The sequence below is a fragment of the Echinops telfairi genome, unplaced genomic scaffold (assembly GCF_000313985.2).
Source record: "Echinops telfairi isolate 266 unplaced genomic scaffold, ASM31398v2 ScPeMD7_443;HRSCAF=831, whole genome shotgun sequence".
Classification (NCBI taxonomy): Eukaryota; Metazoa; Chordata; class Mammalia; order Afrosoricida; family Tenrecidae; genus Echinops; species Echinops telfairi.
In genome coordinates, this window is record NW_022104341.1 from 75512738 (window position 1) to 75525608 (window position 12871).

The 12871-nt window shown below is 37.6% G+C and overlaps 1 protein-coding gene across 3 annotated transcripts in view; it reads right to left on the minus strand.

The window, feature by feature from the left end:
- Positions 1-12871, minus strand: part of ZFYVE9 (zinc finger FYVE-type containing 9) — a 204773-nt gene that overhangs the window by 47348 nt on the left and 144554 nt on the right. For all 3 annotated transcript variants that reach the window (XM_045291901.1, XM_004699425.2, XM_004699424.2), the window contains one exon: positions 1191-1415. In XM_045291901.1, coding sequence (XP_045147836.1) covers positions 1191-1415 — 225 coding nt within the window. The remainder of the gene's footprint in view (positions 1-1190; positions 1416-12871) is intronic.

The window sequence follows — 12871 nt, forward strand, 5'->3', positions numbered from 1 at the left end:
CTTTGACAGCTCGTGGTCACATAGGCTGGTGTGCTTCTTCCATGTGGGCTTTGTTGCTTCTGAGCTAGATGGCCGCTTGTTTATCTTCAAGCCTTAAAGACCCCACGCAGACCCCAGACCATAAGGTATTTTATGCTATTCTTGCCTATTTTTATTGCCATTACCTTGGAACATTTTCCCATCCTTTGATTTGTTAACTCGTTTATAAAAGATAATAAGAAGTCAGAATAGTTGAGTTGCTACCCCAAAGTTAAATAGCTAGTGAGTGATAGAGTTGAGAATTGGGATCCTAAGCCAAATACCAATTTTATTTGTAAAGAGGGTTTTCTTTACTAAGTTAGAGATGTCATAGGGATATAGGGTAAATCCTAAATTTAATCATGTGAGTTAAAATAAAAAGGGCAGATTAGACACGGAAGCAAGCACAACACTAGAAGATAAATGCCACATGGAGATCACCAAAGAAAAGGCCAAGAGTACAGAAAGAAAAAAGGCAAGGGTCTTCTCTCAGAAGACCTGACAGAAAAGCTCATCAAGAATGAGCCACCCCTAGAACTAATGCACTGAATTTGGGCTTTTAGCTTCCTAACCATAAGAAAGTACATTTCTGTTCTTTGAAGTCATTCACTTGAGTACTTCTGTTATAGCAGTACTAGGAAACTAAGACTAATAAAAAGTTTCTAATTTAATCTTAAAAAACTACAAAAGCCATAATCTGGTGATGCATTGCGAAAGCCATGGGCAAGACCACTCTTCTTCTGTACCCTACGTTACCAAGTAAGAAAGGCCTTCATGTTTCTTTCAGTATCTGTTTCATTAAAACACAATCTGTCTTAACTTTTCTCCAACTAAGTGACTCAGTATACCATCACCACATATAGACATTACACACAAAATAAAGTTACTTTTAAAATTCACATCCATTTTTCTGAAGATAATTATATGCTTATCAATTAACTACAAAAATAATAAATTTTCAGGGTAACAAATCCTATTTTCCTCATTTAATATTATCAAGTCCTACCAGTTACACAAAATAAGAAGAGGCACTGGCCAAATTAACTTTGTTATTTCAAAAGAACTACTTCTGCTGGGCTTTATCACCAAACTGAGGAACTCGGGATATTTCAGGCATTGTTTTGACTATCATGCAGCGGTCACATGTTAAAAAAATTTTTTTTATTACTTACGTCGATATTCAGCTCCAAGTCTCAACATTAGTCTGATGGGAAATACTTTAGCCCAAGGAGTTTCCCATTTCTGGATGAGAATCCCAAACAAGTAAGGTGGAGTTGGGAGTACTAGGTCTTGAAGTGACTGGTAGGTAGATGTCACATATAAGAATCCACCATGTTCTTTACTGCCAAGAAAACTTTGACTGAAGAAGGAATGTCCCAGGTTGCTTACAACATTTCCTGAAACAAAAGAGTTCATTATAGTACTTTCAATCAATAAATTATATTTTAAAATAATCATCATTATTCAGCACTGGGCCAGATACTAAAACAAAAACAAAGGAATAAACAACCAATTGCCATCTAATTGGTTTTTATCATGGAAACCCCATGTGTTTCACTGGATTTTCTTTTGAATATAATTTTGATGCTGTTGAGAATATACTTAACACAGCATATACCAATTCAGCAATTTCCACACATATAAATCAGTGCATTGATTACATTCTTCAAGTTTTGCAACCATTTTTATCCTTCTTTCTTTAGTTGTTCCTGCCCCATGAACTCGCTGCCTCTTAAATTTTCTGTCTGAGTTACTATTGTCCATGCCTTCCAAGATCAATATTAACAGATCACAATGTTCATGGCAGGCATTCTTGGTGGCATAGAGGGTTACACATTGGGTGGCTAACTATAATATCAGAGTTCAAAGTCACCAGCCACACTGCTGGAGGAAGATGAAACTTTCTATTCCCTTAAAGATTTACAGTCTCAGAAACCCACAAGGAACAGTTCTACTCTGTTCTCTAGTGTTATACCAGTGCTTTCCTTAGCTAAATGATAGTTTTATTGCATGAATTACTTCAGAGATCTTGGATAAAATCAAAGGTCATGAAAAAAATATTGCTCTTAGGTACAAAGCTTTCAAACTCACTGCATGAACCAAGTCAACTCCAGAACAAATTAAGACAATAGATATGCTCACTAGATATGTATAAGCATCCTTTCATAACTCTGAAAGAAATAACATCAAACAAATCTACAGTACAGGAGTTAATAAATATTTCCTCCCAAAACTAATGTTTGTTCACAAAGCAGTAATCAGTCTTTGAGAAGAATAGGAAGGTAGTTGATAGTACAATAGCTAACGCAAATGAAAGAAATTATGAATGAAAAGAATTTTCAAAGGGCAACTCAAGAAGACAAAGTAAAATATTGTAATGAAATGTTCATAGGCCTAGAGTTAAAAAAAACAAAAGGGGAAAAAGCTTAACATATCTCAAATTGAAGGGAAAAAAAAAACCCTCAAGAAAAAAACCTGAAGACTTGAGTTACAATATTGAAAAATTCTATGGGCAAAGTATTGAATGATGCAGGAATCATCAGAATGATGCAGAAGAAGCTGGAAGGAATATAGAGTCACTGCATGAAAAAAGAACTAGTCAACATGTCACCATTTCAAGAGGTAGCATATGAGCAAGAACCAGTGGTATTTGAAAAAGTTTAAGCTGTACTACAAGCATTAACCAAAAACAAGTCTCCAGGAATTGATGGAATACCAATTGCGATGTTTCAATAAGCTGATGAAGCACTGGAAGCACTCACTCGTCTAGGCCTGGAAATTTGGAAGACAGCTATCTGACCAACTGACTGACGAGATCCCTATTTGTACCCATTCCAAAGAATGGAGAACCAACCGAATACTCAAATTATAAAGCAATATCATTGATATCACATGGAAGTAAAATTTACTGCAGATCATCCAGCAACAGTTGTAGTAGTACAGTGACAGGGAGGGGACAGAGGTACGGGCCAGATTCAGAAGAGGACGTAGAACTAGGGATAATATGATGGTTGACATCAGATGGGTTTTAGCTAAAAGTAGAGAATACCAGAATACCATTACAAACTATAGATAGTCATGAGAAGAATGGGAATTCCAGAACACTTAATTGTGCGCATATAGAACCTGAACATGGATCAAGAGGCATGTGTGTGAACAGAAGAAGGGACTACTGCAGGGTTCAAAATCAGGAAAAGTATGTGTCAGGGTTGTATCCTCCAATATAACTGTTCAATCTGTAAGCTGAGCAAAGAATTAGATAACTGGATTATATGAAGAATATGGTATGCAGATGACACAACCTTGTTTGCTGAAAGTGAGGAGGACTTGAAGCACTTGCTGATGAACATCAAGGATTTCCGCCTTCAGTTCAGATAATTCAATGTAAAGAAAACAATCATACTCACAATTGGACCAATAGGTAACCTCATGATAAACAGAGAAAAGACTGAAGTTATAAGAATTTCATCTCTTGTATGAGCCCCTAATAAAATGTTAAAAAAAAAAGAATTTCATCTCGCTTGCTCCACAATCAATGTTCACGGAAGCAGCATTCAAGTGATCATACAATGCATTGCAATAGGTACATCTGTTGCACAAGACCTCTTTAAAGTGTTTAAAAGCAAAGATATTACCCTGAGGTCTAAGAGATGTCTAACCTAAGCGTGGTATTTTCAATGGCCTCATATGCAATGTGAAAGTTGGACATTGAATAAGGAAGACCGAAGAAGAATCAATGCATTTTAACTATGGTGTTGGTAAAGAATGCTGAATGTATCATGGACTGTCAAATATAATGTCTAGTAAGCACAGCCAGAATGCTCCTTTTAAGTACAGCCAGAATGGTGAGGCTTTGTCTCACGTACTTTGGACATGGTATTATGAGACCAGTGGCTGGAGGAGGGCATCGTGCTTGGTAAAGTGAAGGGGCGGCACAATAAGGAAGGTCCTCGACGAGATGATTGACACAGTGGTTGCAACAATGGGCTCAAATATAAGAACAAGTGTGAGGATGGTGCAGGACAGAACAGTGTTTTATTTGGTTGTACTTAGGATCACTATGCGTTAGAATCAACTTGACGGCACCTAACAAAATAACAACAATATGTTGATAGTAAGGTTCTCCAATAAAGAAAGCACCTAGCCACAAAGCTCAGAGAAGCTTTATGACTAAGGACCATGTTTCTCTGAACATCACCATGTGTTATACAGCAACCAAGCCTGACTATCCAATTCAGCTGCTGAACCAGAGGTATACAAACCGGGGAGTGGGGGAAGCTCATATCAAAGAAGGAGATGACATTCTGGAAAAAACTACAGATTTTAGAGTCACAGAGATATAAGATTATATACTAGTTTGATCCTCACTATAGTGTGATTTGGGGCACATTATTTAACCTTGCTGAGCTTCAAAGTTTATGTCGAATAGTGAAAATTACACTAAATGTCACACCTACTGTGAAGAATAAACTATATGGCTACATATAAAATGCCCAAAAGACACTGTCACACACTGAGTCTTCATAGGCATTATATCTGGGTTTGAGTGAAATAGAGTGGAAAATAAACGAGATAAAAATATTTTCTTCCCACATAAAAAAAGTTGCACAATAGCAACTCTAAAACGAGCAATCCATCATTTATCAGTTTGTTGTACTGTGGTGGCTTGTGTGCTGCTGTGATGCTGGAAGTTATGTCCCTGGTTTTTCAAATGCCAGCATGGTCACCCAACGCAAACATGTTTCAGTGGAGCTTCCAGACTAAGAAGAGACAACAAAGAAGGCTCCTCGCTTCGGAGGAAGTTAGCTGCTGAAAACCTTATGCATAGCTTTGAAACATTGTCAAATACTGAAGACCTAATGAATGAAAGCAGAACACTGTTGGAGACAGTGCCATTGGATGGGTCCCTTGGGTCTGAGGACACTCAAAATGTGACTGAGGAGGAGCTGATGTCTCTCAGAGTGCAGTCGACTATGGAGATGTAAGTGGGATAAAGCCTGTGCGAGCGGAGCCTTTGGGATCTTCATTTGCTGATGGGGCACTACTCAAGGTAAGGAGAACAGCAGCAAAAGCCTAATGATCAGGACCTGGAATGTGTGAATCTAAGAAAATTGGAAGTCTTCAAAAAAGAGACGAAACACATAAAGATGGATGTCCTACGCATTAGTGAGCTGAAATGAATTGGTATTGGCCAGTTTGATTCAGAAAATCATATGATTTACTTTGCCAAGAAGAACTCAATCAAAACAAGTTTTGAAAGGCATGGCATTCATTCTCAAAAAGAACACTGCAAAATCAGCCTCGAAGTATAATGCTGTCTGGGATAGGATTATATCGCTCTGCCTTCAAGGAAATCCAATGCAGCTTCCTTCTGTTTCGAAGGATACATATCAATTTTCACATCAACTCAAATAGAACAATTTCCAAGTGCCCATCATTGTCCATTTATTTTAAGAAATACTGATATTTCCAAACATTAAGATAACTAATATAAATAAACCTCAAACCATCAAAATGATTTAGATTATTGCTTGAAGTTCTTTAAAGTGCAATGTACTCCAGTTAAAAATAAAGGCTTAGTAAAATGCCTCAGTTTAAAACATCATGAAATTTAGCACTTAACTTCAAAAAGTTCAAGCGGCAACATATTGTCCTTACAGTTCAAAAGAGGATTCAGAGATAACACAGTTGAGTTCAAGTCTGAGGTCAGCCACTGACCAGCTGTGTATGTGACCTTGGGAAAGTTATTTCTGCTCTTGGTATCGCTCATGTTCTTATGTGCGAGCAACAACAACAGTGTGCATCTCCGAGTTTCGTTAAGAAATAAAAATAGAGCACACCAAAAGCAATGAATGCACTGCCTAGTATGTAGCACATGCTTAAAATTGCCAAAAACACTTCACTCAGTTGAAAAATTATGTCACAAAGCAATAGTACTGTGACCCTTTTACTTACAGAAAAATGCAAAGTGAATTCAATTTACTAAAACTGGTTCACAATAAGATGAAAAATATAACAATACCCTCAACCATGAGATAACATTCTTTCACTAGAAAAACAATACAAGTAAATTGCAGATGATTTCTAAAACACTGATGTGAATCCTCAGAACGCATACTGTTGGGGAGCTTTGCATAAATAAGGAGCTAATAATGATGAGTGCAAGAACAAAAAGCATGTTCTAAAACAGATTGTGGTGATGATTGTACAACTTTTCTTGATGTGACTGAACTATTGAATTGTATGATATGCCAATAAACTTAAATTTTTTCCATATATGAAAACGTGACTTGACTTTAAAAATGCTAATGCTTATAAGCAGTTTAATATTTGTGGCCCTGAGACCCAGTAGTAATTTATCAAAATCTGAAATAATTACAGGAAATATTGACCAAGCATCTACCATTTGACATACCCATCCCCCAAAGAAGCAGTCTCACTGTTGACAGTGAGTTGGGTCCTGCTCACGGAGACTCCGTGTGTGCAGAGCAGAACTGCTCCACAGGGTTTCAAGGTTGTGACCTTTCAGAAGCAGGTCACCAGGACAGTCTTCTGAGGTGCTGCTGAGTAGCTTTGCATTGCTAGCCTTTTGTTTAGTAGTCCGCCACTCAGATACCAATACAAAGAAAGCAGTACACACATTCACCAAATGTTTCCTAATATGCCGAGAACATAACTGTCATTTAAAAGGCACTTATCATGGTTTCAGAAGGCCTGGTGGTGTGGTGGGTTAAGTATTGGGTTGCTAACTGTAAGGTTCAAAATCATACCCTCCAGGTTGTCTGCTTCTATAGTTGAGGAATTACCTGTTATGTAGGGTGCCTATGAGTCCACACAGACTCAATGGAAATGTATGTTTTAAGATCATTCGTCATAGGTTGAATTCCAAAAACCAAATTCACTACCATGGAATCAATTCTGCCTCACAGAAACCCTATCAGAGAGGAAAACTATCTGCGTGGGTCTCTGAGACTGGAAATATTTATGGGAGTAGAAAGCCTCATCTTTCTCCCAAGGAGGGGCTTGTGGGTTCAAACTGCTGACCTTGCACTTAGGAGCTCATGTCACCAGTATTCCTATGAATTCAATTGTGTGCCCCAAATATGTGTCAACTTGCTGTCCCATGATTCTTAGTGGTTTAGCAAAAATGTAATGATGGACTATGGCAACTTTGTAATGCCCCCTCCAATAATCCAATCTGATTTGATAAATTAATAAATGGATTAAGGGTGGGATGCAACAACCTTAATCCTGCTGCTGTCCTGATCTGATGTAAGGGGAGTTTTCCTAGGAAAGAGGAAAAAAGCTAGTAGAGGTCAGAGGGACCGACGACTATCAAGAAAGAAGAGCTGGGAGTGAAGTGTGTCCTTTAGACCTGGGGTCCCTGCACAATGCAGCACCGAGGGGAAAAAATGGCAAGACAGTGGGGGTCTCCAAGGAATCCTGAGCCTGCACATGCTGAAAGGAGGCATGGGTTTTGCTCAGGAGTCAAAGAAGAAAGAAAGCCTTCTCCTGGAGCTTACACTCCCGATTTGGACACCTATCCTCCTAAATTGCAAGATAATTAGTTTTGTTTGTTAGTCACTCTCTTGTATTTGTTATACCAGCACTAGAGAACCAAAACAAGATTTTACAAGTTTTCTAACTACTCTTTAAAACTCTTCTTCAAAATTCCCTTAATTCACTTACAATTTTTCTTCTCAGTACTTGTGGGAGCAGGAAACGGGCAAAAAATGATACGTAGTTTTAAAAAAGTGCAAGTAGGTTTTCAAAAATGTTTTATCCTAAGCTAGCAGTGATTACAGAATGTATCTATATTTTGAGAATGAGATAACATTGTACAAATTAAGATAAAAAAAATTATGGTCAAATATAATTGAGGCCTATAATTTTATTAGTAAATAAAATTTAAGAGGTGAATATAATTAAAAGTTAAAAGATAACATAAAATAACGAGCAGCATACAAACAGTTATACAGTGTTGCAGTGGCAGTGAATTTTTTAATGAGGCTCTTTGAGCCCTGGGGTCTGCAAACTGTGGCTCACAAGCCATATGTGGCTATTTGTGTACATACATGTAGCTCGAAGTAAAAAAATGAAAACAAAACATTTATTCAAATAATGGTGATTTAGGCAGAATTGGCTCTTCTGCCTATAAAGCTTAGTGGCCCCTGTTATAGCCAGTCTCTGACTGCCATCAATAGCCTTTCCCTGTATGGGTCTGTAAGACGATGGGAGAAGACACTGATATGATTCACCTGTGAATAATGATGACCAAGATTCTGTGGAGTGGCATTCCACTCTATATAAAATGAGCCCTCTGAGAAGCAGGAGGAGGGATCTCATTACCAGCAAGTCAGAAGTGGAGCACATCCTCTGGACCTGAGATCCCTGTTAAGTGAACTCCTGGATCCAAAAGACAGCTATAAATAACATCACAAGAGCAGCAACAGCAGAACCAGGAGCCAGAGCATGAAATAGTGATAGACTTCCCAATCCCTGGAAAATGTAAGTTGAGTGCTTTTGTGTAAGAGGCTGGCTTCGGGAGTTGGCTCTCTCTAGACACTTAATTGGGGAAGCTGGGCTTATTGTCCCAAGGAAGTGGAGCTAAGTGCCTTTGAGCTGAGGATTATGGGATGGTGCCTCTGAGCAAATAATTCAGGGAGCTGGATTTCCTAAGTCAATGAGCTTGAGCTGAATGCCTTTGGGTTGAGGCTTACAGGAGAGTGGTATGCCACTTTAAGCATTTATTAATAGACCTGAAAGAAGTTTGTAACATGTCCTGGTAAACAACCAAGCATTTCTCCTTGGCATTGCATCCTGTTAACTTCCCTAATAAACCTCTTAATCATGGATTTTGTCTATGAGATTCTATGTAGCCATTAAAATGGACATTAGAACCCAGTAAAATTGAGACTACTACGGTAAGACCTTTATATGTGCCTTATGTGTTAGGCCGGCGTGACTACAGAAACAATTCCAGAGACACTCACATGTGTGTAAGACAGAGCTTTATATTAAAGAGCAATTGAATATTGAGAAAACAACCCGGCCTAGTCCAAATCAAGTCCATAAATCCAATATCAACCCATATGTCCAATACTAGCCCATAAATTCCTCTTCAAACTCATGTAGCACATGCAATGATGCCAAATGCAGGAAGATCACAAGCCAGTGGGTGAAAAGAACACAGAATTAAGCCAGATAAAAATCTTGTACTACATTCTAATATGGAGCAGGAGGGGAGAGGCAAATACATGATTTAAGCTAATAAAGTTAGTGGCAAATACTTACAAAATAAATAAATAAAACAATGGATGAAAAAAATCAAAAAAAGATTTTCACGCCCAAAGAAACAGACTTTGATGGCTATGTTAACTTTGTTGAAGAAGATAATATACTGCAAGAGGGAGATGGTGAAGTGGGGAAGGGGTCCAGAGGTCATAGCGCAAACCATTTGGGGGTTTGATAAGTTGTTTAAGATGTTTAATGCAAAAATTGATGATCTGATATGTAAACCACCTACTTCACAATAAAAGTATGGTGTAATAAAATTATTATTTTTTTTAATTTGAGAAAACTCTAAGTCAGGAAAGCACTCATATGTATTGTGTCTTCTTAGACTAGTCTCTAATAAATTCAGTTTATCTGCCAAAAGAAAAAAAAAAGTAAATAACTTTAAAAAATAATTAAAACAAGGAAATGCCAGAGGCTGGTGGGAGGATGGGTTGAGAAAATCTCTCTGAGGAGGAAGCATTATTATTTATTAGCTGGGCACCATCAGCTTTCTTCACTACATTTGCTTATGCCCCCATTTTGTCTTCAGCTACACCCTCCTCACCATCAATTTTAGAACACTTACTATTCCCCTGTACCAGTCATTATTGGCTCCTTGCTTACCTCCCCACCCCTCCCCTTTCATTCCCCTCAGGAACCATTGGACCAGTTGCTGTCTCCTTAAGATTGCCTATCCGGCCTAGTTTGTATACATAAACACACACACACACACACACACACACAACCAAACACAATGTTCTTCTCTGGGGCCTTGTCTTTTCCGTCCAAAGTATGTGAGTTGAAGCCTTGTCATCCTTTCTTCTAAGGGGTATTCTGGCTGTATGTCTTTCAAGACAGATGTTTGTTTGTTCTTCTGAAAATCAATGGCACTTTGAATTGTCTTCACCAATACGAAAATGCAAATACATCCATTCTTCTTCAGTCTTCTTTAAGTCATTGAACAGTTTTCACATGGACATAAGCAACTGAAAACACCAAGGCTTATTAGGTCAAGAGCACAATGGTCCTCAAAGTGACATCTTTACTCAGTAACACTTTACAGATGTCTTTCTTGTGCAACAGTCTTGCCAGATGCAATACATCTTTTGATTTCTTAAATGCTGTTTTCACAAGCATTAATTATGGATCCAAGGAAAAGGAAATTCTTAAGAATTTCAATCATTTCTTCATTTACCATGATTTCTGTTGGTCCATTGTGAGGATTATTATTTTCTTTACATTAAATTGCAATCCATATTGATCTTTCTCAGCAAATCCAACAACCTATCCTTATATTCACCAAGCAAGGTTGTGTCATCTGGATAATTCAGGTTGTTCACAAGCCTTCCTTCAATCCTGATGTCGGAATTTCTTCATGTAGTCCAATTTCTTGGAATTTTTGCTCAAAGGATATAACCTAGAAACACTCTTTCCTGATTTTAAACAAGACAGTAAAAAACCATGCTAAGCTTATCCAATTTTTAAAAAAGAACTTGAAGCTATACTTTCTCCCAGTACAAAAATGAACTCAAAATGGACCATGGAGCAATATATAAGAGGTACAACTATAAATTTCTAGAAAAACATATGGGAGAAAATCTTTGCAATCTTGGGTGAAGCAAAAATTTCTTAAAAAGCTATCATTACAAACCATTTTCTAAAAACCTTATAAACCAAACTTTATGAAAATTTAAAACTTCTATTAGTCAAGAGATAAAATAAAGACAAGCCATTAACTGGAAAATAATATTTACAAAATACATATCTGATAATGGACTTGTATCCAACATTTGTAAAGACATCCTAAAACTCAGTAGGAATACAAATAATACAATTGTTAAAGAAGGCAAAGAAAAAACAAACATGGGAAAAAAACCCATGAAAAGATGCTAAATATCACTAGTCATTACTCCAAACTCAGTGCAGTGGAGTGGATTCCAACTCACAGCCACCCAATAGGACAAGACAGTATGGCACACAGGGCTTTCCAAGGCCGTTAATCTTTATGGAACCAGATTGTGATATCTCTTTTTAACCAGGGAGAGCTGGTGAGTTCAAACCATCAACCTTTCAGTTAGCAGCTAACCACAACCACTGTGCCACTACAGCACCTTCACTATTTATTAGGGGATTGCAAATTAAACTTACAACAAGATAATATTACATACCTATTAGAAAAGGGAAAAAGGCAGTATACCATGTACTGGTTAAGAATTTACTGCTGATGAATGGATAAACAAATTGTAGTATAATCATTTATCACTCAGTAATGAAAGGATGTAATTAACGATACATGCCACTATATGGATGGGTCTTAAAGGCATTATATAAATGAAATAAACCAAATTCAGAAGTATGATTCCTTTCATATGACATTCTAGAAAAGGCAAAACTATAAGGGCAGATATCAGATCTTACTTGCAAATGATTGCAAGTCAGGGGGGATAGATGAACATAGAGGTTGAGGGAAGGCTTGGAGATAAAAGAAATATTTTGTGTTTTGATTTTGGTAGTTATATGATTATCCAAACTCACTGAAGTAGTTCTGGTAGCACAGAGGATTAAACAATGGGATGCTAGCCATAAGATCAATAGTTCGCACTCACCAACTACTCTGAGGAAGAAAAATGAGACTCTGTTGTCATAAAGATTTATAGTCTTGGACACTTCATAAAGCCATTCTCTTCTGATCTGTGGGGCAATTATAAATCAGACTTGACGGAGTGAATTCGTTTTCTTTTGTATTTAAAATTCATTATATAGAAGCAAGTCAAAAAGTTTACTACCAAATTAAAGAAACCTTATTAACAAATATAAATATATGAAGTTACTATTTCTTGACATATCCTCTATCAATTTTAACTGCTGACGCATAGCGACCCTATGTGCAATAGAAGGAAACACTGCCCAGTTCTATGCCACCCTCCCAAATGCTGTCATGCTTGAGCCAATTGTTGGACCCCTGTGTCGATTCATCTTATCATGGGTCTTCCTCTTTTTCCCTGTCCCTCTAATTTACCAAGCATGATGTCCTTTTCCAGGGTCCGGTCTCTCCAGATAACATGTTCAAAGTCTGTGAAATGAAGTCTCGCCATTCTTGTTTTGAAGGAGAATTCTAGCTGTACTTCTTTCAAGATAGGTCTGTTTGTTCTTTCAGCAGTCCATAGTACTTTCTATATTTTTCACCAGCACCATAAATCAAATTCATCTGTTTTTTCTTTGGTCCTTCTTATTCAAAGTCCAACTTTCACGTGGATATGAGGCATTTGAAAATACCCTGGTTTGGGTCAGGCATTCCTTAGTCTTCAAAGTGACATGTTAAAGAATTCTTGTGCAGGTTTGCTCAATGTAATGCATCCTTTGGGAGAAAGAGGCTTTCTCCTCACCCAAGAGTTACATCCCAGAACCCACAAGGGCAGTTCTACACTGTCCTATAGGGTCACTACGAGCCAGAATGGATTCGATAGCAGTGAGTTTGGAGTTTTGGAATACATCCTTTGATTTCTTGACATCTGCTTCCTTGAGCATTGATTTTGGATCCAAGCAAGATACAATCGTTGACAATGTCAATATTTTT